The 26240-nt window shown below is 38.8% G+C and overlaps 1 protein-coding gene and 1 long non-coding RNA gene across 6 annotated transcripts in view; one reads left to right on the top strand and one right to left on the bottom strand.

The window, feature by feature from the left end:
- Nucleotides 1-381: 381 nt before the first annotated feature.
- PNPT1 (polyribonucleotide nucleotidyltransferase 1) overlaps nt 382-26240 on the bottom strand; it is a 45986-nt gene continuing 20127 nt past the window's right edge. For 4 of the 5 annotated variants that reach the window (XM_064277040.1, XM_064277041.1, XM_064277043.1 and 1 more), the window contains exons 14-28: nt 21775-21845; nt 20008-20044; nt 19012-19078; nt 18838-18927; nt 17820-17873; nt 14499-14605; nt 13781-13852; nt 13596-13659; nt 13146-13229; nt 12751-12834; nt 11369-11475; nt 11226-11281; nt 9951-10029; nt 7797-7844; nt 382-6492 (exon numbers count right to left, since the gene is read on the bottom strand). In XM_064277040.1, coding sequence (XP_064133110.1) covers nt 6334-6492; nt 7797-7844; nt 9951-10029; nt 11226-11281; nt 11369-11475; nt 12751-12834; nt 13146-13229; nt 13596-13659; nt 13781-13852; nt 14499-14605; nt 17820-17873; nt 18838-18927; nt 19012-19078; nt 20008-20044; nt 21775-21845 — 1179 coding nt within the window. In that variant the 3' untranslated portion in view covers nt 382-6333. The remainder of the gene's footprint in view (nt 6493-7796; nt 7845-9950; nt 10030-11225; nt 11282-11368; nt 11476-12750; nt 12835-13145; nt 13230-13595; nt 13660-13780; nt 13853-14498; nt 14606-17819; nt 17874-18837; nt 18928-19011; nt 19079-20007; nt 20045-21774; nt 21846-26240) is intronic. The other variant, XR_010319465.1, reaches the window with a different exon arrangement.
- LOC135228694 (uncharacterized) lies at nt 6489-12755 on the top strand. The gene is made up of 3 exons (XR_010319466.1): nt 6489-9750; nt 11828-11949; nt 12501-12755. It is a non-coding gene; the product is annotated as an uncharacterized LOC135228694 (long non-coding RNA).

Raw genomic sequence — 26240 nt, 5'->3', positions numbered from 1 at the left:
CCCGGTCTCTTCTCACCCCTTGGCTCCATTCTGCACTGGGATAGCCCTGTGTGCACACCTAAGGACACGCCAGCGTTTGGTTTGAGCCCTGTCTGCAATCCTTGAATATAGTCATCCCTTGGCCACTCCTTAGTACAGGACTGGGGAAATGCAGACCCTGGAAGCAGGCTTGGGCCTTTGGGGTAGGGCTTGCCCTTGGTTTAATGCTCTCTTATTACTGTCTTGAAATCAGTATTTGAACAAGGGTTCCACGTTTTCATTTGGTACGGGGCCCTGCAAAGTATGTAGTCAGTCCTGTCCCAGAGATACTTTATGCATTTGCAAGTAAATGTATATAATACTTACATCTGTCACCTGTTTTCCACAAATACTGAAATACTATAATACTGCTCACCTTTTTTTTTTTTTTTTTAACTTAAAAAACATGTTGAAAATGTTTAAGGTCAGTGTACATACTTCATGATTACATAGTAGTAGTTCATTGTACAGATGGAATTTATTTAACCAGTCTCCTGTTTATGTATCATTTCTAATCGTTTATAGTTTCAGACAATAAATAATTGCGCAGAAGTTACTTCATGTACGTCAGTGTATTCATAGGTTAAATTTCTAGAGGAAGTTTTCTCAACCTTGGCATAACTGACATTTTGGGCTGGATTATTTTTGTTGTGAAGGACTGGCCTATGCATTATAGGACGTTTAGCAGCATCCCTGACCTCTACCCATTAGGTGCTAGTAGTATCACATGCTTGGTGTGGTGGCCATAGACATGTGTCGTTCAGATCTCCTTCAAGAGAATCTACTGCAGGGAGCATAGTTGACCGATAGCCAGCTCCCACCCCTTTTGGATCCACCATTGCATTCGTGTTGAGGCCACAAGTCCCTTGAGCTGTTCCCAGCCAGTGATGCACCGTGGCAGAGGACTAGTATTTATCCTTTCTTGCCTGATGCAAAATGCCTCTAACTGGCCTCTTTGGCTTGGGGAACTCATTAGCCCAGCTGAGGTTTTCTTAGAACTTTAGTCTAAAGCTGAGGCCCTTCCTGTCAAATACTTCCTCCTTCCCTCCCTCCTTTTACAGGAGTCAGACCTGCATCATGATCTGAAGGCTTTCATTGACTCTTCTATCCTTCACTTTTTTTTCTCCTCAATAAATATCTTGCATGTCTAATCCCTTCTTGGTATCTGCTTCTCTGAAGACCAAGACTGACATAGGCGGTACTGGGAGTAGTCCAAGAAAACAGGCAGGAAGATGGGGTTTGGGGATGGTTTACTCAGTCTCTGGCACAAGAGAATGCTCCAGATTTGAGCAGCGATCTAGGAAAACTTCCCCAGGGAAGAGAACGCTGCTGTCTCTGCAACAATTCAGGCGCTTGACAGATGCGGTGGAGACAATGGCGACAAGTACAGCAGAGATATCTGGGTATTACCAAGTTGTACTAATGCTCTGTGGAGGGATAATGAGAAACTGAGGGCAGCTAACAGACAGTTAAAGACTAAGTTGCGGAGTCAGACGGCCTCTCGGGAGCTTCAGAGTCCCTTATCTCCTGCACTAGAAAAGCTGGCATGGCTGAGGAGCAGACGTGGGATTTGACAGAGTCACAGAGCTTTAAAGACATCTGAGTGCTCAACGTATGTGGTCAGGGCCCTGGTAAAAACCCGAAGCTTTGAAACACGGGACGGGGATACATTGATGGGTGCCCCCGAGGGCTCTGTAGACACCCCTGAGCCCTGAGAGGTTACAGAAGGGCCCTCTTCCACATTTGCCTTTTTTGCAGATGTGATCATGTTTTTTCTCAGGTAATCTATATACAGCCATACCTCAGAGATACTACGGGTTTGGTTCCAGACCACCGCAATAAAGTGAATATCGCCATAGTGAGTCAGGTATTTGGTTTTCCAGTGCATATAAAAGTTACGTTTACACTACACTGTACTCTATCCTATAGGGTCGCTATGAGCTGGAATCGACTCGATGGCACTGGGTTTTTTGGGTTTTGGTAGTCTATTAAGTGTGCAATAGCATTATGTCTAAAAAAATGCATATACCTTAATTTAAAAATAGTGCTAAAAATTGTTAACCATCACCTGAGCCTTCAGCAAATCGTAATCTCTTTGCTGGTGGAGGGTCTTACCTGGATGTTGATGGCTGCTGGCTGATCAGGTGGTGGTTGCTGAAGGTTATTTCCTTAAAATAAGACAACGATTAAGTTTGCCACATCGTTTGACTCTTCCTTTCATGAAAGATTTCTCTGTAGCATGCGATGCTGTTTGATACCATTTTACCCACATTTAGAACTGCTTTGGAGTCAGTCCTCTGGAACCCTGCCACTGCTTTATCAACTAAGTTTACGTAACATTCTAAATCCTTTGTCATTTCAACAGTGTTCACAGCACCTTCACCAGGAGGAGATTCTATCTCAAGAAACCACTTTCTTTGCTCGTCCATAAGAAGCAACTCCTCACCTGCTAAAGTTTTATCATGAGATTGCAGCCATTCAGTCACATCTTCAGGCTCCACTTCTAATTCTAGTTCCCTTGCTGTTTCCACCACCTCTGCAGTTACTTCCTTCACTGAAGTCTTGAACCCCTCAAAGTCATCCATGAGGGTTGGAATCAACTTCTCCCAAACTCCTTATTAATGTTGGTATTTGACCTCGTCCCATGAATCACAAATGTTCTTAATGGCACCTAGAATGATGAATCCTCTCCAGGAGGTTTTCAGTTTACTTTGCCCAGGTTCATCAGAGGAATCACTATCTGTGGCAGCTATATCCTTAAGAAATGTATTTCTTAAATAATAAGACTTTAAAGTCTAAATTACTGCTTGATCCATGGGCTGGAGAATAGATGGTGTGTTAGCAGGCCTGGAGACAACATTAATCTCCTTGTACATCTCCACTGCCAATGAGCAGTGATATTTTGAAAGGAATCTTTTTCTGAGCAGTAGGTCTCAACAGTGGGCTTAAGATAGTCATTAAACCACATCATGAACAGATGTGCTGTCACCCGGGCTTTGTTGTTCCATTCATAGGGCACAGGCAGAGTGGATCTGGCATAATTCTTAAGAGCCCTAAGATTTTTGGAATGGTAAGAGCATTGGCTTCAACTTGAAGTCACCAGCCAGCCACATTAGCCTCTAACAAGAGTCAGCCTGTCTTTTGAAGCTTTCAAGCCAGGCATTGCCTTCTCTCTGGCTATGAAAGTCCTAGATGGCATCTTCTTCCAATATGAGGCTGTTTTGTGTACTACACTGAAAATCTGTTATTGTAGCCACCTTCGTCAATTATCTTAGCTACATCTTTTGGATAACTTGTTGCTTCACCTTGCACTTTTACCTTATGGAGATGGCCTTTTAAGTCTTATGAACCAACCTCTGCTAGTTTCAATCTTTTCTTTTGCAGCTTCCTCACCTCCCTCTGCCTTCAGAAAACTGAAGAGAGTTAGGGCTTTCCTCTGGATTAGGTTTTGGCTTAAGGGAATGTTGTGGCGGATTTGATCTTCTATTCCAGACCACTAAAGCTTTCTCCATATCAGCAATAAGGTGTTTCACTTTCTTATCATTCGTTTGTTCACTGGAGTGGCACTTTTAATTTTCCTCAACAACTTTTCCTTTGCATTCACAACTTGGCTAACTGGCACAAGAGGTCTAGCTTTCTGCTTATTTCGAGCTATCGACATGCCTTCCTCATTAACGCTTCTAGCTTTTGATTTAAAGTGAGAGATGTGCCACTCTTCTTTTCACTTGAACACTTAAGAGGCCAATGTAGGGTTATTAATTTGCCTAATTTCAGTATTGTCCTGTATTGGGGAATAGGGAGGCCCAAGGAGAGGGAAAGAGAGGGTGGGATGGGGAGCAGTCACAACACACACAGTATTTATCAATTAACTTTGCCATCTTATGTGGGCATAGTTCGTGGCACCCCAAAACAATTACAATAGTAACATCAAAGATCACTTATCACAGATCACCGTAACAGATATAATAACAAAAAGTCTAAAATATTGTGAGAATTACCAAAATGTGACACAGAGACACGAAGTGAGCACATGCTGTTGGAAAAATAGTGCTTACTGACTTCCTAGACATAGGGATGCCACAGACCTTCAATTTGTAAAAAAAAAAAAAAACAACACAGTATCTGCAAGTGCAATAAAAGAGGGTATGCCTGTAGTGAATTATATCCTAATGTTTATGCATCCTTGCATTCTTTTAGTAGATCAACTTGGTCATACTGTTCAATCTTTTTAATAAACTGCTATATTCTGTCATTTTATTAAAAATATAATGGTTTACATATTTTTATATTTTTTTGAACATCAACTCTTCTAATTTATGAATCCTTGGGAATGGCATTAAATTTCATAGCCACAATATCAGAAACTACAGCCAACTACTCACTTTTGGCTTTCGTGAAACACTGGGGATTCTTTAATAGAGGTTACAAGGAAAATCTTGTAACCTCTAAATCAAATAACTTAATGGACTTGCCTTTAGTTCCTCCTCCTGCTCCCTACACTCCTTGATCACAGCTGTTTAGACTAGGTTCAGTGTTACCAGACTTAGCAGATAAAAATATAGGGCAGTTAAATTGGAATTTTAGATACATGGATAAAATTTCTTGGTATAAGTATATCCCAAACAGTGCATTGGATATACTTATATTACAATTTTATTTGCTGGATATATGAAATTCCAATTTAACTTGGCATCCTACATTTTATCTGGCAACCCTAACCAGGTTGAACACCTTCTTCAAGCTGAGCTACCATTTTCTTCAGGAGAAAGAACTTGAACTGATAGACACACAAACTTCCTGTGGGACAGCCATCTTTTGCCCCACACTGAGATAGCAGGCTTGCGGAGAATAGAACAGTTGTATGACAAGAATCACAAATGAGAGGCCATGAGGCTGTACAGGGAAGTAGCAAGGGAGAACTGCCTTAGTTCCTGATGACTTGGAAGCCCTGGTTCCAGTCCACCACAGGGAGTGGGACTTAGCTTCTAACCTTTGATTCAGCCAGATACATTTTTAGTATTTTATGAACTAGTTAACTCTGAGTCTTTTATTTACAAATATTTAATCAGATTAGTAGGAGGATTACTCATTTCTAAATTATGGCCTTTCTGTGCTGTTTATTTCTGGATTTAAGATGTGACATTTTAAATGATGGCAGTGAGCATCTCACAGATTATCACTAACAGTTACACCAACAACCTGTGTACATGACTGTTTCCGACATCTACTTAGTAACTGAAAATCACGATACCTCTTTCTCTTACCCTTCCCTAGGATATCCACACACTACCGGTAGGAACACACTCAGGAAAATGACACAGCTCCTATTTGATGAGTAAATGATTTTATCACATATTTAGGCAAATTAAAAAAAAAAAATTACCATCTTATCTGTTGTCCCATTTATAATACTTTGGGAGAAAGATGTGGCCATCTACTCCCGTAAAGGTTTACAGCCTTGAAAACCTTATGGTGCAGTTCTACTCTGTCCTGTAGGGTCGCTAGGAATCGGAATTGATTCGATGGCAGTTGGTTTGGTTTTAAAGTTTATAAGGTTTACTTCACTATGTTTATGCTTTTGTGACCAATCTGAAAGGCACCATATCATAAACAACAGGTCACACCAGCTCCCTCAATTCCTTTTTATATCTGATGCCGCTTCTGGAGTCACAGGCACTAGCTTTGAAGATGGTACCTTCCATCTGTTTAGCACAGGAGCAAAGAATCCCCGACATTCCTGTTACTTTTGAAAGTTCTGGGTCTCACCCAGGTTCAGTGACTGTTGTGCATAGCCGTGGTCCAGAATACCTAGGAACTACATACACATTTTCCAGCACCTACTGGTGCCAAGTGTAGGTGATCCAGTGGTAGAATTAAAAAAAGAAGAAAATGGCAAGTTCTTGTCTGTGAAATATTTGCAGGTAAGTAAAGCTGTTGGGCAAAGAGGTGAGCTGTCAAATGCCTATGGGAAAACTGTCCCTACAGTATGTAAAGAGGAAAAATAAGGTGTGTAGACAGAGGTCCCTTAGAGTAGCAAATGTGATCTATTGTTTCTAAGTTTTTCAGACAGGGTACTAAAGGGTATTCTTTTTTAAGATGTATAAACATTTACTTTTAATAAAAAATATTTATTGATTTATAACGTAAGTAAGGATAAGAGAATATAAGTTACTCTCTAAGAAAAAATGGCACACGTAAATGAGTATTTTAGGACAGATAACTGGAATATATTTATACTATATATAAATCTACACATTGGAAGATAGTCCTAAAATTTTGATCTATAGATTATCACCCTAGAACTCTCTTAAAAAATCACGAGGAAGAATTAGATGACGACTGTGAGACAGGCTCCCCCATGACAATACCGCCTCTGTCACTGAGAGTTTTGACAACAGTTGTAGCTGGAGACTGAAGCACTTTACGAGAAAGCCTCATTCTCCCATCAGCTGGATCACGTCCAAAGTATTTCACCTGTGTTAAGGAAACAGCGTTAAAGCTCCAGCACAGTGATTAGCACAGAAATTCTAAGATGTTTAAATTTACATGGCCTGGTTAAGACAATGACTGATGTTTTTACTTGTTCACTGAAAGCACAACTTGATGCTGCTTGGAGGGACATACTTAATAAATGTAATCTGGTTAAGTAATAATTATAAAAAAAGAATAGAGACAGGGACATTCAGTTGACCGCTTATAATCTTCTGTTACACTAATCAGTACCTTTTTATTCTCTTCAGACCTCACACTGTACACAGAAACTATTTCAAAACGGGTCAAGGACCTAAATGTGAAAACTAAGACCATAAAATTCTTAGAAGAAAATAGAGGCGTGAAGCTGTGGGACCTTGTGTCCCTATATCGGGAAACAATCCAAGCCATGGTGAATGATCTTAGACAAGAAGGCCTTTCCTGGTCTGACTGTGCTATAAACTAAACAGGGTTACGCTTAGGTCATTCCAGTTTTCACTACTGCCTCAGAGGACCATCACATTGGAGTTTCTTTGGCTTGACCGTGGAAAATAAAAGCCAGAGGAAAATGCAGCAGTTTTTAAGTCCCTGGTACTAAAAAAGAACGAAAGAAGTTCTGGTATCAAAAACGAAACAAGACAAACAAAAAACCTGACCACACAACCTTACATAGAGATATTATGTCTTAGTTGCCATCTTTCCCTGGAGGCCACTTGAACAATGAGACTACAGACTGGGAATAAACTTGAGGTCTTAGTTACCCAGGTGAGGGGTATTAAGTATAACTAGAACAGAGTGGGGTCCAGCGACAAAAACGAGACTGGTAATGACTTCTTTCATCCACTCATAAAGCACTACAAAAAAAAGGTCAATTGTTATCACAATTCTAGACCTGAACAACATGGCTTTTATCAAGCTCGAAAACTTTTAGCCTCAAGTAGTGGGAAAGCAATTAAAGTCTCAGCTCCTCAAATATGACACGCAAGGCCTTCAACCAAGATATCTTATCAGGGGTCTCATGTCCTGTCTCCAATCACTGCCCCTGTATAACTGTCACTGGCCTGCTCATGTATTTTTAAGAGCTCTAAACTTGACTGTTGTAACCAAACAGCAAGGTCCTTGAGGAAAATAACTGCGTCTTAAATCATGAATAAGTTTGCTTAAGCAAACTGAAGTTTAAAAAAAGAAGCACCACATACAAATACATGCCATAAATGTTCTATTCTTTCATTTTACTTTTTGAAAACAGTAATAAAAACTTCAAGTACAACTGACAATGTCAATGCTAAAAGGCTGAACACAGGTACCTGAATTTCTTGGCCAACTTCTAATCCCAGGGCACTGGGGTGTCTAATCTGAAAGAGGACACGTCAACCTGTTAGCAGTTGTGAAGAGTTATCTAGCATTCACGGTAATGCACATTTTTTTCCTCAAGTGGAAGACAGCTTTGATTTTTCTGACTGTAAAATCTGTTAATTGTAAAGATTTAAAACAATACAGAAGTATCTAGAAGTATCATCCGAAGCCCCTGTATTTGTAGAAGACTACTAACACCCCAGTGAATATTCCAGCAAGCATCTCCTGTGTGTGTATTCCATTTAAAAAAACCACCTGTTGTTTTATAATTTGCTGATTTTTCATTCACCGTTATGTTGTAGTCATCTTTTCATCTAAAAAAAAAAGGTTTACAGTTGAATGTTCATATTGTGTAATTTATTTAGCCAGTACCCTAAAGGTGGCTATTTCATCGGTTTTAAATTCCAGGGCTGCAAACGTTACTATCTGGTGAGTCCACATGAAAAGCATGAGTGTTTAGTATATTATTACTCCAATTGTTCTGTAGGTTTAAAAGTCTTTGAAATAAAAACTTGAGGAAAAAAGTAATTTGCAGTGTTTTAATGATCTTTCTGGATGTATTTATCCAGTCTACTTATTGTCTCATAACAAAGTCCTACGCAGGGGACTTCTAGGTCCAAAAGTACGCACACAAATGCCCTCCAAAAAGTCTGTCCCAATTTACACGCCCATCAACAGTGATGAGGAAACGCTGGTAGCGTAGTGGTTAAGAGCTACGGCTGCTAACCAAAAGGTTGGTGGTTCGAATCCACCAGGAGCTCCTTGGAAACCGTTATGAGGCAGTTCTACTCTGTCCTATAGGGTCGCTATGAGTCGGAATCGACTCGATGGCAACTGGTTTGGTTTACAACAGTGATGAGCATGTCTACCCCTTACCACCATCTCGTACCCACACTGGGAATTTTCAGCTATCTGAAAGTTAAAAAATGGTACATTGGTTTATTTGCATTTATGAAAATTGCTGGTGATACTGAATACTTTCTCGTGTCTCTTGGTTGGCTTCTTTTTTTTAAAGTGATTTGCCTGCCTGTGTTCTTTACTCCTTTTACTCCTGACACTCATCTTTCTTACTTAGCTATGAAAGCCCTCTGTATATTAAGCACATGGTACATCCTGTAAGCACTTTTCCCCTCGTTTTTCATTTTTCTTTCAACCCTGCTCGTTATAACTTTTGTTAAATAATTAAAAAAAAAAAAACATTTACAAGGTCAAATCTTATCGAGTTATTTAAGTTGTTGGCTTTAATATCACGCTGAGAAAGATTTTTCCACTTCCAAGATTATTAAGGTCTTCATACTTTCTTCTACTGCCCTTTTCCCTCCTAGGGTCCCCCCCCATCCCTTTTTTACATTTAGCTCTTCGATTCAGACAGAATTTTAGTGTAAAAGTGAGTAGAGATCCTGCTTTATGATTATCAGTTGTACCAATATTTACTGAGTAACCATTTCTTTACTGACTTAAAATGCACCTCACAGCATGTATTAAGTTCCTATGTATATAACTGGTTTGTTTCTAGTTTCTTGTTTTAATTTCCTGTTCTGCGTATCATCTGTTTCTGGGCTAGTAACGCACCGTTTCATTCTCCATAGCTTTTACCACATTTTAATGTTTGGTGAGACAGATACCCATATTACTCCCTCTGTCCCCATAATTTTCTGGAATATTCTTATGTGCTTAGTCTTCCAGATGTATGAGCTACAGCAAAGATTAAATAAACTTTAAAACATCCTAAGAGCCATCCTGTGATGACTGGTTGACCAGAAGAAAACTGGGAAAACAGGGCTGTGGCTAGACATTTTGAGCAACTGCTGCACGCTTGCTCTAGAAGTTGTTCCACCTCAACACACAAGAGGCGTGTCTGTTCAGTCACGGAAGGAAAAGCATGAAGTATCTGTGGTGAATAAGGTACAAACTTTAGCCAGCAGCGTCTCTGCCGTGTTTGGTTTTCTACGCGTGGGCTAACGGTAGACAAAGTATAAAATTCCTACCAACCTAGGTAATTTCAGTATGGTAATTTTAAGGCAGTTACAAAATAATCAAATCTGTCTTTTTTCTTCTGCCTCCTTTTCTCCCTCCCTCCTCACTTCTTTCTTTCTGCTTCTTACCTTCCGATGGTCAAGTTGTGTGTTGTGAAGGAGCACGGCAGTCATATTTGGATACAGCTTTACCATTACTCCAGTATCTCTACAAAAAGGAAATAACAACCCCGGTAAAATGACAAGTATCTGTATTATCTATCGATAATCAAACTGTGACTGTTTTTGTAGGAGAAAATAAGAAAACAAAAACTTAACCACCAAAAAAAAAAAAAAAACCCCAAAAAACAAAAAACCACATACCAGTAATTGTTTTTTTTAACTATAAAATCTATAATGGCTAAAACACATGTTTATTTTTCAACAGAAAATGTACCCTTCTATTGAAATACCTGGGGGCAAAGGACAAAGAAAGGATAAAGGAAAGGAAGTAAAAAAGCTTGTAGAATATTCTTTTTCTCTTAACAATATTTTCCAAAAAAAACAGATTGTATTATTTTAAAATGGTGTAGAATTATCATCAACCTATTAAAAGTAGTAATTTGAGAAAAGTTTTTCATTAAAAATTTTTTCCTTTTTTCCTCTATTCTCCTAAAATAAGCAATTGTTTCCTTATTTTTCACTTGCAATATTAAGCAAATTATCCTAATGCCCTTTACCAATCATTTCAAACAGCTTTGTATATTCATGCTATACTCAATTGATTTTTTCCCCTTAAAAAGGGGATTTTCTGATCCTGAAAATCCAATCTTTTTAGCTGGTAAAAAAAATGCTTTTAAGTTATAAACTGGTATTCTTTAAAATGTGCTAATTGGGTATAAAGTAGTACTATCTATAAACAAGCCTACAAGAAACTGCCAAAAAGCAAAAAATAAGTAAAAAATAAAGGATATATATATACTGCTAAGTCTATTTGGATCTGTTTATTGAGAAGAGTTAAAAGGTGGAAGCTTTGGTTAAAAAAAATTCAGTTAGAAGAATCTATTATAATTGTAATCACAGAATGATGTTACTAAAAATCTTTTCTAAAACATATTCTACCTTAGAAAATAATTATCATACAATAATTGATATATCATCTAAACACCTTACAATTTCAAAGAAAATAAATACGATAAGTCAACCTGGCCTTGTAATATAAATCTTTTGAAAACCAAGAAAACCAAGCTCATTGCCGTTGAGTCGATTCTGACTCATAGTGACCCTACAGGATAGTGTAGAATTGCCCCATAGGGTTTTCCAAGCAGTGGCTGGCGGATCGGAACTTTTTGGTTAGCAGCTGAGCTCTTAATCACTGTGATACCACAGCTTCAAAAAGCAAGGAAGTATATTATTCTAAATTACCTGATTTCAGTTATTGTGGCGGTATACACTGCTCCAAATTCTAACTGCTGCTCCTGCTGTAAGTGGAAAATAAGCCGTAAGATTCATAAAGGAAACAGCAACAATAAATAGAAAAAAGTAACTACCGTACCATCTATACTTACGTCATCTTTGCAGATTTCGGTAATCAAGTCTCTTGCTTCATGCATAGCACTGGGTGTTGGTGCAAATACAGAAAACGTTTCTTCATCCACCTGACTAATGGTTACACCTTTGAAAAAGATAAATTTAACAGAGTCAAGTTAACCTGACCGTCTCGGTGGAGACCAGTCTGAAAAGCAGAGATGAGTGCAGGAGTGGGACCTGAGAGCAGCTGGGCAGGAGTGTGCTGTTTAATCACTGCTGCAGGCAGCAGGGAACGAGGGATTCATTCACCAACAAATACACACTGCGTATCTGCTCTGTATCTGGCATTACACTAGGTCCTGGGGATACACCAGCCTACCCAATTTCTGGGAACCCATAATCAATTCTAATTTTGGAGAGTCTGGCTTTGTTCTCTTAATTATGAGTAGAAACTATTCCAGAACCCTTTTCTCACCTTTTTCCTCTCTCCCTCTTAGCCTTTGGAGTGGCCAACAGATGGGAGGAACGAAATCATGTGAGTTTCCTTTCTCCATCCTCAATCTTAAGAACTGGCTAAGATGGCTCTGCTTCTCACCCTCCTTCAGTAACCTCAAAGCTGGTGAGTACTAAGTAACCCAAAGATTGCTTCCAGGAAAAAAAAAAAAAAAAAAAAAGCATACTATTTCTAACGTAGAGCCGTGGTGGCGCAGCGGTTAAGCATTTGGCTGCTAACCAAAAAGGACGGCAGTTTGAATCCACTAGCCGCTCCTTGGAAACGCTATGGAGCAGTTCTACTTTGTCCTACAGGGTCGCTATAAGTCCGAATCAACTCAACGGCAAAGGCTTTGGTTTTGTTTTTGGTATTTCTAATATACTCTTTAAATAAAAGCATCTAAATAAATCTAAGGGAAACCCTGGTGGCGTAGTGGTTAAGTGCTATGGCTGCCAACCAAACGGTCAGCAGTTCAAATCCGCCAGGCGCTCCTTGGAAACTCTATGGGGCAGTTCTACTCTGTCCTATAGGGTCTCTATGAGTTAGAATCGACTCGACGGCACTGGGTTTGGTTTGGGTTTTTGGTAAATAAATCTAAGTGAAAGTAGCAAAAATAATAAATAGTAAAAGATAATTAAGCATAACTCCTCTAAAGTGAAAACTAAAAATTATTCTAGGTGTTTAAAGTGCTGCCTTAAAAATTGATGACTTCTTGATCATTCTTCTTGAATGTATTTAAAGATGACCATTTGCTGATCTACTAGAGGCATCAGAAGGTTTACAGTGAAGACATGTCATATCCTTTTCTCCTGGTCTTTCTCTTTATTTCTCAAACACAGAGTTTTGAAGCAACAGAATAGAGGTAAAATGGCACACTTACATGGTCTAGCATTAATAACAAAATCCCAAACTAAATACAACTTTTACCTGTTTCGGCCTGAAGTTTTTTTAAATGTAATCCACCTGGTCCAACAAACCGTAATCGTTTTGATAATGGAACCTGAACAGTTTCTGAAATGTAAAACAGACAAAAATATAAATAATTCAAACACATATATGAACCCAAAACATGTCTTGGTCACTCCCACTTTTTTTTTTGACCTAGACACATGTAGGAATATTTCAGTATAAAAATAGAAAAACGGTTTACTTGACTAAAATATTGAAAGTTCTAATGTCCAAGAATGTCTCCCCCAATTCAAAGTACTTTAACTATAAAATATTTTCATTTTGCATAAGGACTAAAACATTTTAAAACCAGTAATATGCTTTCATATATTATTTATCTTATCATGACATGAGTAATAATTTTAATGCATTACCTACAACTGGTCCGTTTTCTTTCCTAGATGATCGAGGTTTTGAAATGGTTTTGTTCATAATCTGTAATATTTCCTTCTTCGCCACTAGAAAAGATAATAACACAATAAATCTAACTACATAAAATAAATGTGACCTGATACAGCTGCATTTATGGAGTAAAATCTGAACTTTTTAGCTTAGTAAAGCTCTCCACACCCCAGTTACCCTAACAAATATTACTCATTCCTTCTCCATAAACCCTATCTTAAAAAGAGTTGCTTAGTTTGTAAAAAATCAGATCTTCACCGATTCTTGTGGGTAGTCATGTGCTCATTAACTTAATATTTCTTGATCTAAGTTCCATGAAATTTCATTTTTAAACAGTATTTTATGTTAAGTTTAATGGGAATCATAGTTCTCATTTAGCAAGCTAGACAGCGAAGAAAGGTGAGTCAGGTACACTGGCTTACCTGAAGCTTGTTGGATGGCCTCCATTGCAATCTTTATTGGTATTCCAGGTAATTTAATATCGGCCTAATTTGGAAGAGCCAGAACATGACACAAGTATTGATTCATGACATTATTTAAATATCACAAAAACAGAACAAACCAAAACAAACAAACAAACCAAAAAACCCCCGAGTTTTAAAAATACCTGAAGCGCGGTTATTCCCTTGCTGGTGCCGGCCATTTTGAAATCCATGTCACCATTGTAGTCTTCGATTCCCTTCAGGAATTGAAAACATTATGATACAGTTTTATACAAAAACAAAATTCACCCACAGTCACTACAGAAGAGTTAAAGAAAAAAAAAAAATTTATAGAAGCATTTCAATTTCTGAAGTAGGCGATCACACATAAATCTTTTACATTAAACTAGTGTCTCCAGTTTGACTTTTTAAGCTACAAATACTTTCATTGGAAATGTTTTTAGATCACGTTTCCTGCCATAAGTGCATAAGGATTAATTCAGGAATATCTGAAAGTGAGCCATGATGTCCCTGGAGAAGGACATCGTGCTTGGTAAAGTCGAGGGTCAGCGAAAAAGAGGCAGACCCTCAATGAGACAGAATGACACAGTCGCTGCAACAATGGGCTCCAGCATAGCAACAATTGAGAGGATGGCGCAGGACCAAGCAGTGTTTCATTTTGTTGTGCACAGGGTTGCTATGAGTCGGAACGGATTCCACAGCCCTAACAACAACGACAATTTAGTCTTAACTATCATCCTATAATAACCCAGGCGAGCATGCTGGGGAGGACGGAGTAAGTGCCTTGCTCCTCCGGGACTGCCAGTGTTCTTGTAAGCACAGGATGCTATAAAGCAAGGGTCACCCCCACCATTAAACGTCCGAGAGTGTGAATGCACTTGCCAGAATATCTGTCAGCAAACGATAGTCTTCTATTTCACTGTTCTCAGAGTTGGTCCTGGTGACCAATCCAACTGCTACACCAGCGACGGCAGATGAGATTGGGACCCCTGTAATCGGGAGAAAGAGCCTTTGCGTGGAATGTGTTACATTAGCCCAGCACACGTGTTTATCATTCTGATGACATTTATTTTAGTGTAAATGGATAGTGTTCTCTAGATTGACAATCACCAAAGCTGAGCTGGAAAAGTCTTAAGTGGTGATCCGACTAGCTCATTTCTTCTTGAACACATAAAACCAAAAACCAACCAACCAAACAAAAAAACCAAAACCAAACTCATTGCCAATGAGTCAATTCTGACTCACAGCAACTCTATAGGACAGAGTAGAACTGCCCCATAGGATTTCCAAAGAGTGGCTGGTAGATTTGAACTGCTGACCTTTTCCTTAGCAGCCGAGCTCTTAACCACTGTGCTACCAGGGCTTGGGGTCTTGAATATATAAAGCCCCTTAAAAGAATTCTAACAGATAATCAGTATACTTGGCAGAAACCCCTCTAATAGCAAACTCAATTAAAAGTAACCCATTTCTTTCCTGTTTTGCCTATGGCGTCTTTTCTTTTTTCAAAAAGTAACAATATATATTTGGTAAATCCTTCCAGCTGAACCCTAGTCCACTTCCCCATGGGCAGTCACCCACCACTGGTTTAAGTGTAATCTCTTATTTTCTTTACTCATGGGTGTATACCATGTGCATTCACTATTTTGCCCTTCGCCTTTTTCACTTAACAATTTATCTTAGACATTGACAGTTGCCACCACACAAAGCTCTCCCTGACTTTTTTCAATGGCTGCAGGGTCTACAGGCTACAAGTGGGATTGCTGACTCAAAGGGTAGAGTTATCTGTTGTGCTGTTACATTCGCTACACTGTTACGTTCATTACACAGTTACATTCATTATACTGTTACGTTTGCTACACTGTTCAACTGCCTTCCAAAGAGTGCACAGTATTTTATACTTTTACCAAGTTTATGAAGGGCTGTTACTCCACATCCTTGTCAATTCTTGTCAAACTGTTTGATCTTTGCCAATCTTAAGAGGTAAAATGGTAGCTTACTGTTTTTAGTTTGATTTCCATTTTTATAAGCGAGGTTGAACATTTTTTTCAGTTTATAAACCATTTATAGTTCTTTTTCTATTAACTGCCTGTAATGCCCATCACAAGTTTTCTTCTTGGTTTTTAGTTTTATTCTTAGTGATTTATAAGAGCTCTTTCAATATGAACGACGGCAGTGGGGTTTTTTTTTTTCTCCCAACATGAACAGCACATTTATCTATTGAAAATATTATTTTCTAGTTTGTTGAGTTTTTTTAATGGTGATTTTTTCTGTGCTGAATTCTTAAAGTTTTATGCAATTCATGGTTTCTAAATTTTGCTTAGAAGGCTTTCTTCTCCGAGATTTTGATAAAATCTATGTTTCGTTTTTTAAAATGCACTTACATTTTGATCACTTTGAACTTATTTTGGTATAAAGAAGTGCAGTAGGGATCTCATTTCAAGCACGTTCACCTACACCCATGGTCTTATCTACCACTTACGATGATGACTACAAATCTATCCCTCCAGCTTAGCTCTCTATGCCAAGCCCTGGACCTGTATATCCAATTTGCCTCTACCTAGATGTCTCCAAAACACCTTAAATATCTATATTCAAAACTGAATCACCCCTAATAAATGATTTTCCTCCTGCATTCCATATCTTGGTTGAAAGCAACTAAGACACTCGGGCCGGAATCAATACATTTCCTACATCCTATATCCCATCTAGTCACAAAGATATGTTTCGTTCATCCTATAACTGTTTTAGGAAGCTGCCTTTTCCCCTAAACAATGAAATACCCACTGCCTCTCCTTTAGTTGAACTCCATGTCACTTTTTGTCTGGGCAACAGTCTCCCTGCCTGAGTCCCAGACTATAGTCTCTCCCCCCCTCTACTCCTCCCAACCCCAGCCTCATCCCCCAGAGTCATCAGCTGAACTATAGGAAAAACTAACTCAGTCCCCAAATGCAGATCTGAATCTATATAAAACCCTTCACGTTCCCCATTACCTGCTTATAGGTAATAGATGCTCTGCAGTCAAGAAGTTTGGGAAATAGTCACGTACCCTGACCCTAGCTATTCAGTACACACATCAGCATAGAAAGGCTATTTAGCCCACAGTAAACGAGCCTGCTTCACCCTGCTTAAACTTCCTTTAGAACAGAATAAGTATTTTTCATGCCACACAAGTATCAACAATCTGTGAACAAGTATTCCACGGAACACAGAGTTGGGAAATGCTAGCTCTGAGTACAAACTCCTTAACACGCAATGGCCTTCAAAATCTGGTTCCAGTTCATTATTTCCACGCTTCCTTCGAATACATTCCAGAAACACACTACACTGTTTCCAAATTTCATGACTTCACACATGCTGTTCCTTTGACCTGAAATAGGGGCTCTGCTCCTAATCTGCCTGGTCAGCAATCACTCCACCTTTAAACCAGATGAAATACAGCTGTCTGTCTGAAGCAGCTGACTACCCCCGACACAGCTCACCACCCCCGCCTTAAATATCAATTATGCTTTCCTTCCCTTGAGCACACTAGAAAAATGCCTTTAATTGCCTTTAGCGTTTTTTGCTTCAGCCTGTTCAAGGTGTCAGTCTTTCTAGACGTGTTCACATCGTCCCAGTTATCCATCTTTCATACCTGTGCTTTAAGCATGTGACCTTATCAGAGAGCTCCCCATGTGGCCTTGAGTTTCTTTCCTTTTGGTCCACAAATAGCATCATCGGTGACTGTCTGGCAGAAACTGGCTTTAAGTGCCAGTGCTGACTTTCCCATATGGTGTTTCGGACCTGGGCATTATGGTGAACCACCTGCAGCGTGCCTTCTGGGAGTGGCATTATCTTTTCGTGGCTCACAAAATTGATGGGAAGATTACACGGCTGCTTTCCCTTATGGATCCTAATACTCTTGCTTAACATAACTTTCTCAGTGACCAGAACCAAGCCCAGAGCTCTCCACCTTTTGGAAGGTGCAAAAGGTCACTGGGTCGCCAGGCAAGAAAATAATTTTCACGGCATATTGATTTTAGCCAGCCATATCCAGCAGATGTTCGTAGAGTTGAAGCTCTACCTGGCAGCTATCTTGGCTCTGGTCTGGTTTGCTAATCCGAGCCCGCCCAGCCTACTAAAATCCAATTTAAAGAAATCTTGTATTTTATCTAATCAGGTATGCATAAAGTCTTAGTTCCTAGATTTGAGACACAATCCTTCTACCTGCATCCATCAATGCCAAACTTCCGCCACATGCAGACGCCATGGAAGATGACCCTACAGAAAGAAATGATAGCTTTAAAAGATACCGACTTTTTTTTCATGTAGAAAATTGTTACTGTTGGCCGTTCAAATTGTTTTTTCTTCCTTCTTTATAAAAGCAGGTACGGCCTAAACCACAAACACAGAGCTGCATGTTCTGATGTATTCGGCTACTCACATTTAAATTAATTAAAATAAAAAAACTCAGTTCCTCCACGGTACTAGCCACATTGGCTGCTGTATTGCACAGCAAGACACAGAACATTTCCATCTTCACACAAAGTTCTGTGACAGAAATTTTGATTCTAAGAAACCTTCTAGAAGGGCTAACTCATCTCTTTGGTTCGCTGACTCAGACGACAGTTAAAGGTAGAGAGCTCTGGCTCTCACTGGGCCATAAGCACATTAGCCTAGTCATACCCAGTCGAGAATACAGAAGTCTTCAGTTTAAATTCTAAGTTTCCCTTGGTGTTTCCTCCTCAAAACCTGTGACCACCTGATCTTTCTATGTCTGCTGGACCTTTGAGGATAACTCTGTGCCCTCCCTGCCTTCAATGACTATTTCTTCTTGATTCTTGGACTGATTTTTGAGTTACATGTGATGTTTTAGCCCCACCTCCCCCTGTAGTGCCTTCTTCTCTTGTGATATGACGGGCATCCCCTCACAGACCACTCTATTTTGGCCCTTCCTCTCACCAGGACAGCCTTTCCCTGAGGTTTGTTTGTAAAAACAAACAAATAACCAAAGTTAGATTATATTAGTGACATGTGAAGAGAAATCACTGTTTTAGACTGCTTTCAAAACAACTTATTAACTAAGAACAGAGATTCAGGTAGGTATATGATTAACTAAACACATTTTCTCTTACAATAGTCTAGGGCCCTGTAAGAATATACATAATGTAACAATACTTCTGAAAAGTTAGGAAGATAACAAAGAATCTGGTATGTTCCACTAGGGAAAAAAATATTGCAATACCATTTGACTCTAGGACTTCAGATGTGACTCTTATGGTGAAAGGAAAATCTTTGGGAATAACAGGATACAAAGCTTTCTCGGCAAGGGCACCTAAATTGGAACAGAAAACAATGAGCAACGAAGGTACTAAGCCTCTGTAAGAATACTGGATTAAGCGTACAGATTTGTACTCACCATGCCCAAGTTCTCTTCTGTTTACACCAGTAACTTTGCCAATTTCGTTAGTTGCATAAGGAGGAAACTTAAAAAAAAGAAAACATCCGTAACTGAGATGGACAGATGCCCAGGACATCTTAATAAAAGAGTAAAACAAGTTACAAAATAGTACAATCCCATTTTTGTTAGAAAAAAACTGTACACACTAACATATATACCGAAAATGTGTGGACATCTAAAATGTACACCAAGTCGCTAAAAGTAGCTATTTCTAGTGTGTCTGTGACTCAGCAGGTGGAAAGTAGATGATTATGGGGAATTATGTCATCATTTCCATAATGTTTCAGTATTAATGTTTTTTAATAAAAAATGCATACTGAGGAAGCGCACATCTTTTCCATATAGTGTGTGTATTTTTAGCTTTTAACAATGGAATTATTTAATGTGGGAATAAAAAATATTTTAGCCAGAGTTTGCAAACTGGACTGCTATGCTGGTTTAAGGAAATATGAATTAGTTGTTATCACTTAAAAATTGGAAGATCCCCCATAAAAATCTGGTATTCCAGTTTCTTTAACAACAACAACAAAAACAATAAGAGGAGAAAGGGAATGTAATCTGATCAAGCCTCTGGATCCAGCCGCCAGCCTGCAGGAGGGGCCGGGGGTGGGGGGGGGTGTCCGAGGTGCACCATGAGCATGCAAACAGCAGCACCCAGGCTGTGGGGAGCGCTACGGGTCACGTGGCTCTAGGGCTTCAACAGGCAAGAATGTGATGGGGTAAAACCTATACATTTGAATAGACTTAAAAAATATATCAACTTTTAAAAAATGGACAGGACTAAAGTATAGTACCTAGGGACGTCCACTAGAAAGGCCGGGAAGCGATTACTGTCAAAGCTACCAGCTACCATGTCAGTGGGGGAACCTAGGTGGTGGGCATACGGGTGTTCACTGTAAAACTTATTTCAACTTTGCTTTTTTATAATAAAACGTTGGGAAAAATTCACCTTACCTCATAGTGCAGCATGAAATTTTTATCTTTTATTCCACTGCAAATGAAAAGCATAATGTTACACAGTATATAGATGCAAACATTTTATTTCCATAAATGAAAAAATCTTAATTAAAAAAAAAAAACACCACTGGTTATTAAAGAGAGTTGGTTTGAAAGGAAAACCAGGGTTATTAGGAAGATAAATGCCAGAGACGTTATTTTTTTCTGGAGCTTAGGAATGAATTCTTCGCTGATTGAGAAAAACAATTCTGTTTCCAATACAGGCACTTAAGTATCTAGATTTGAATACTAAAACGGTGGACATTTTTAAGCATGAACTGAGAGAATCCGCGATGTTGGACCACAATAGTCCAATCTCAGAGTTGCGCCCTTTCTTCCAGTCAACATGAAATCAGGACCAGTAACCGAAACGATACCACTGGGGCAATCAGAAGATCTGACAGGCAAACGTCTTTTCAGAGCATGAAAAGTGAACAGCTGTGACTCCATCTGGAACACTGGGGAAAAATAAGGATGACAAAGGCTTAATTCTCGGCAGCGGGAAACCAGCTTTACCTACAACTGAGGAGAAGACGGGCACAGACGGAGCCTTAGCAGCAACAGCACCCCCTTTTGGTGGAATTACAGAAGGGCACCTCCCTGTGCAGAAGAATTAGAGAAGCTCTGAGCCAGGGCAGACTCTGCACAACCGTAAACTGCAGACCTGGGAAAAGACATCGAAACACCAAATCTCCTTCCAAAGATTAAAGGAATCAGACTCTGGGAGCTAGAGAGGCAGACAGGAACCATATGGTCCAGCATCTGCATTTTACAAGGAAACCAAAGGCCACCATGGCTGAGCGGCACGAGACCCTCGCTTACATGCTTACAGACAGACCTAAGACTAGAACACAGAGGGGCCCTGGCCAAACCCAGTGCGCTCTCTTCTTAAGCTGTGTTGCCTTCCCTAGAAGAGAAACAAGCCAAAGTGAAGAAGGGGAGGGCAACAATGTTTTGGCCCAGAATGGAATATAAAATACAAAGTATAAGAGCTTCCAAAACAATTATCATTATGTTGAGATCTGTCAATTTTATCAGATCTAAGAAAAAAATCAGTGAGGCTATCCTGAGGCTATCAGCTGGGTAGTGGAAAGAGGCAGGCAGAGTCCCCTGGGTCTGGGACCCTTAACTGGGGAGAAGGAGCAGCCCTGTAAGACACTGAGGAAGAGAGTATCCGTGGCTGTGCGTCCCTGGACTCTGAGGCAGGAATGTGGGGGGCTGTAATACCAGTTCTCATCACCTAAAGCTGACCAACACGATGTTATTGCTCATTTTTTAGGAACAGGGAAGAGAGCCAAGTATTCCAGATACAAAATCCAACGTGGCTTGTGCCTGGACAAGGTTTTCAAATTTAACAGCTCCCAATTCTTTTCAGCAACTGGGGCTGTTCCCATAATTGATGCTCTTTTGTTTGTCTGTTACAATACACAAGCCCATCCATTCAAGATTACCCAGGAAATCTGTCCTGAGGAACGGTTCTACAGACAAGAGAATAAAGTAAACAGGCTCATGTGAAGGGGTTAAATGGTTTACCAGTATCTGTTCACAAACCAGTAAGTCAGAGACAATACAAACAAAACAAAAACTCTTGAGGGTCACTGAAAATCGATGTTATGTAAACAGAAAAATGAACTACAGAGGTACAGGTTAAAAAAAAGAGTACAAACATACTATATGAACTTAAGTTATATGCTGGAATGTCATAATCCAAAAACATAAACTTACTTCATAGCTGTTATAATTCGATCAGATTTAACACTGGATTCTAACGAATCAAACGTAACAGTACAAAGCACCTAAAGAGAAAAAAAAAAGTCCTCAGGCTTTAATATACTTACAACAAAGATGAAAACAAAGTATTTGAAGAACCCAATTAGCTCTTAAAAAGCAGAAGAGAAGCACCTTTTACACAAAGCTTACCATTGTACTTAATGTAGTAAACATTTATTCACTCTATGAATACTCAAGTTACGTCTAAATCTCAATGATCCAGTGTTGAACACCACAGACTACCTACAATCAGCCCTGTGCTAGAAGTGCTGGGGTGGAGGGCAAATATGTTAGATGTGATCGCTGCTTCCAGGAGCTCACGCAGAATTAAAGTAATCAGAATGCTCAAAAAATTAGAAAGTTTTACAGTACTTTATAAAATTATGGAAATTTGAAGGTTCATTTACAATAACCTGAAAGCAACACTTAATTTGCTGGTGAATCTTTGAAGAAATGCTATGATGGCAACTACATAATCAACGTAGCTGTATTATATTCACAGTTGTAGTCTTGTTTTTTGAAATTGCCCAGAACAGTGACTGGCACCAGTACAGTTAACCAAACCACTGCCGTTGAGTTGATTCTGACTTATGGCGACCCCATAGGGTTTCCACGGCTGTAAAGCTTTATGGAAGTAGACTGCCACATCTTTCTCCTGACAACCTGCTGGTGGTTTCGAATCACTGACCTATCGGTTAGCAATCGACTGTATTAACCACAGTGCCACCAGGGCTCCTTACTAGTACAGTTCATACTCAATAAATATTTGTGAAATAAACAAGTGAGCAAACATACATGCACCTAGCAATATAGACTCAAACCTGCAAAGTGATAACTGACAGGATACAGAGAACTAGAGGAATCAACTGTAGTTGGAGATATTAACATTTCTCATAGAAACTGATAAATCAAGAAGACAAAATTAAATAAAAACACAGGAATCTGAATAACAATACATTCAACCTGGAAACATATACTGAACTTTACCCAACAAAATTATATACATTCTTTGCTAGCACATATGGAAGGAACATTTATAAAAACTGACCACAAAGGAAGCCTCAGTAATGCAAAGGTTCAATACCACACTGACTGCGTTCTCTGACCATGATGCCATTAAAGCTAGAAACAAGTAACAAAGGAGAGTCAAAAATCCCATGATTTGAACAAGTTTCAATGGCTATTAACATCAAAAGACAGAGCAAAAAAACAGATATCATATGCCTCCTGATGGGCATAAATACGACCATCTATGAGGCAGTCTTGCCAGAAAACTGAATTCCAAAGATCAAGTCTCTGTATCTAACTATCGGTTTACTAGAAATACAGGGGAAACCAAGTTATATGTTAAACGATACTACAAGGACGCAGTCATCAAAATCTAGTTCACGGAAAACCTCACAAGACAACTAACCTGGTTTCTTTAACAAACTATGAGGAAAGAAAAAAAGGGAGGAAAGAGGTAATCCATACATTAAAAGAGACTTAAGACACGTATCACATCATTGTAATGTATGAACCTTATTTGGATCCTAATTCAAACAAACCGCGTGTTAAAAAAATTACTGAACCTTTGAGTAAGTGGGAACATTGAGACATAAGGATATTAGGAAATGGCTATTTTAGGTGTGTTAATGATGCTATGTTTTAAAATTTTTTAATCCCTGAAATAATTACGGATAAAATGAAATGATGCCTCAGATTTGCTTCAAAATACAGTTTGCCATGAGTTCATCATTGTTGAATTTGGGTCACAGGCACAGCAGGTTCATTATATTTTTCTACTTTTGTATATTTGAAACTTTTCATTAAAAAAAAGTGCATTCTATACCCCTTATGTCTAGAACAGAGCTTCTCAACTTGACACTACTGATATTTAAAAAAAAAAAAAAAATTTTTAACTTTTTAATTTTTTTTATATTTAGGGCCAGATAATTCATCGGTGTGGGAAGCTGGTGGTGCAGGATATTTAGTAGCATCCCTGACCTCTACCCATTAGATGCTGGCAGTATCCCTTCCCCCTCCCCTGGATGTGGCAGCCAAAAAAAGTCTCCTGACATTATCAAATGTTTCCTGGTCTAGAAACTAAAAGTAAACTACAGCTACCAAATAATAACTTGAATTAAAGAGGAAATTAAAAAGAAAATTAAGAAATACTTTGAATTGAATCGTAATAAAAATCTTCCTGATCAAAATTTGTGGGAAACACCAAAAACGGTACTTAAAAGGGAATTTATGAATCTAAAGACATTCATTACAAGATGCTAAAAGGCTGAAAACGAATGAGTTAATCATGTTCAACTCAAGAGGCTAAAGAAGATTTGGTTTCTTGGTTTGGAGGTTTAGGGTCATGTTTCATGAGACATCTCAGTAAATTGGCCTAATATTGTGTTTACTGGATGTGTTCTATCTTCTAGCTTGGTGTGTAGTGCCCAGGGTCTTAAAAGTTTGCAAGTGGCATCCAAGGTACAACAACTGGTATCTATTCATGCAGAACAACAAAGGAAGGAGAGTCAGGAACAGGAGGAAAACAAATGGGATGTGTGGCAACGGCCTCCATAAACAACTGCCTCTTCTGCCACGAGATCAGAACTGGTTGGTGCCCGGCTACCATTACCGAACGTTGTGATAAAAGATGCTATACAAGAATCCTGATCAAAAGGGAGAAAATGCAGAACAGAATTTCAAATTCCCATGGAATCTACTCTTTCTGGAGCCATGGAGGTTGGATGAACCCCTGAGACTATTGCTCTGAGATAATTTTTAAATCTGAAACCAAAAATATCCCCTGAAGTCCTCTTAAAATTAAACATTAGTTTAGCTTAACTATGTCTGCGTTGAGCATTGTGCTTTTAAGAACTATCTATATAAGATCAAATTGACAAAAGCAACTTCAAAGATCAGACAGGAAACTTAGCGGACAGTGAGTTTATGGTAATAGGGGAAGAACAATGAGGAAAAGGAAGGTGAGAATGTCTGCACAACTTAAAGAATGTAATCAATGTCACTGAATTGCACGTGTAGAAATTGTTGAAACTGGTGTACGGTCTGCTGTATAAATTCTCAACAACTACAACAAGACATAATTTTTAAAAAAAGAAGCTAAGGAAGAAAATGAAATTATACAAAATATTCAATCCAAAAAGAAGGCAGAAAGGAAGAACAGAGAAAAGACAGAGGTCAAACAAAAACATGTAACAAAAATGACAGAACTAAAATTAAACATAACACTAACTAAAATACACATTAATGGACTTTAACACTCCAGTTAAAGGACAAAGACTGTCAGAATGGATTAAAAAAAAAAAAAAAAGTTTGCTGAATATCTTAACGGAGATACTTTTAAAAACTTTATGGTACAGAATAATAATAATAAAAAAAAACCCAAATCATGAGATAGCTTATATTCATTGCAAAGTCTTATTTAAACGGGAAAAACATCATTTCTTTCTCATGTTAATCCATAAATTCCAATCTAAATCCTAAAAGGATTTTTTGAAAACTTGATATAATTCTAAAATTTATATAAAGGAACAAATGTACAAGAATAGCTAATGTAATTTTTTTTTTGACGGGGGCAGGGAGAGGGTGGATTTTCCTTTTCTGGTATTAAGACATATCCCAAAATCATAATTAAGTCAGTTTCATACTGGCCCAGAAAACTCACGGAATGATGAAAGAGAATAGAGTTTAAAACTAAATTTATAAACTTTGGGAAAAAATGGATTATTAGCAAATATTACTATAAACTTGATTCATAATGGAGGTTTTCACCTCAAACCACGTATAAGTGTGAATTCCAAGACAGAGAAATGAAAACCTCTAAGGCTATAGAAGTAACAGTAGGTGCATCATTCTGTGATTTGGGGTAGGAAGGGTTTCTTAAATATAACTCTAAAAGCACAAACCACAAAAGTGAAAAGGAGAAGGAATGATTACGTCAAAACTGAAGATTTCAGGTGCGCTCTAGACATAGAGTAGGCTCTCACAGACGAAGCTAAAGGACAGAGGATAGGGAGGGAGAAAACATATACAAAGTCTGCTTTGTTTCTAGAAAAAGGATTAATATTTAAAGCACATTAAGAAATTACTACAAAATAGCAGGACAAACACAGGAAACCACTGTCTTAGTCACCTGGTGCTGCTATAATAGAAATACAAGTGGATGGCTTTAACAAACAAATGTATCCTCTCACAGTTTAGGAGGCTAGAAGTCTGAATTCAGGGCACCAGCTCCAGGGGAAAGCTTTCTGTATTTGTCGGCTCCGGGGGAAAGTCCTCGCCTCCTTTCAACCTCTGTGGCCCCAATGTTCCTTGGAGATTTCCACGTGTCTTGGCATCAATTTTCCCCTGGGTCTAGGAGGTTCTCAGCACTGGGACCTCGAGTCCAAAGAACGCGTTTCACTCCCAGCTCTTCTTTC

The sequence above is a fragment of the Loxodonta africana genome, chromosome 26 (assembly GCF_030014295.1).
Source record: "Loxodonta africana isolate mLoxAfr1 chromosome 26, mLoxAfr1.hap2, whole genome shotgun sequence".
In the NCBI taxonomy this organism is placed as follows: Eukaryota; Metazoa; Chordata; class Mammalia; order Proboscidea; family Elephantidae; genus Loxodonta; species Loxodonta africana.
Note: the sequence above shows the minus strand (reverse complement) of the source record. Positions and strands in the feature narration are given on the sequence as shown.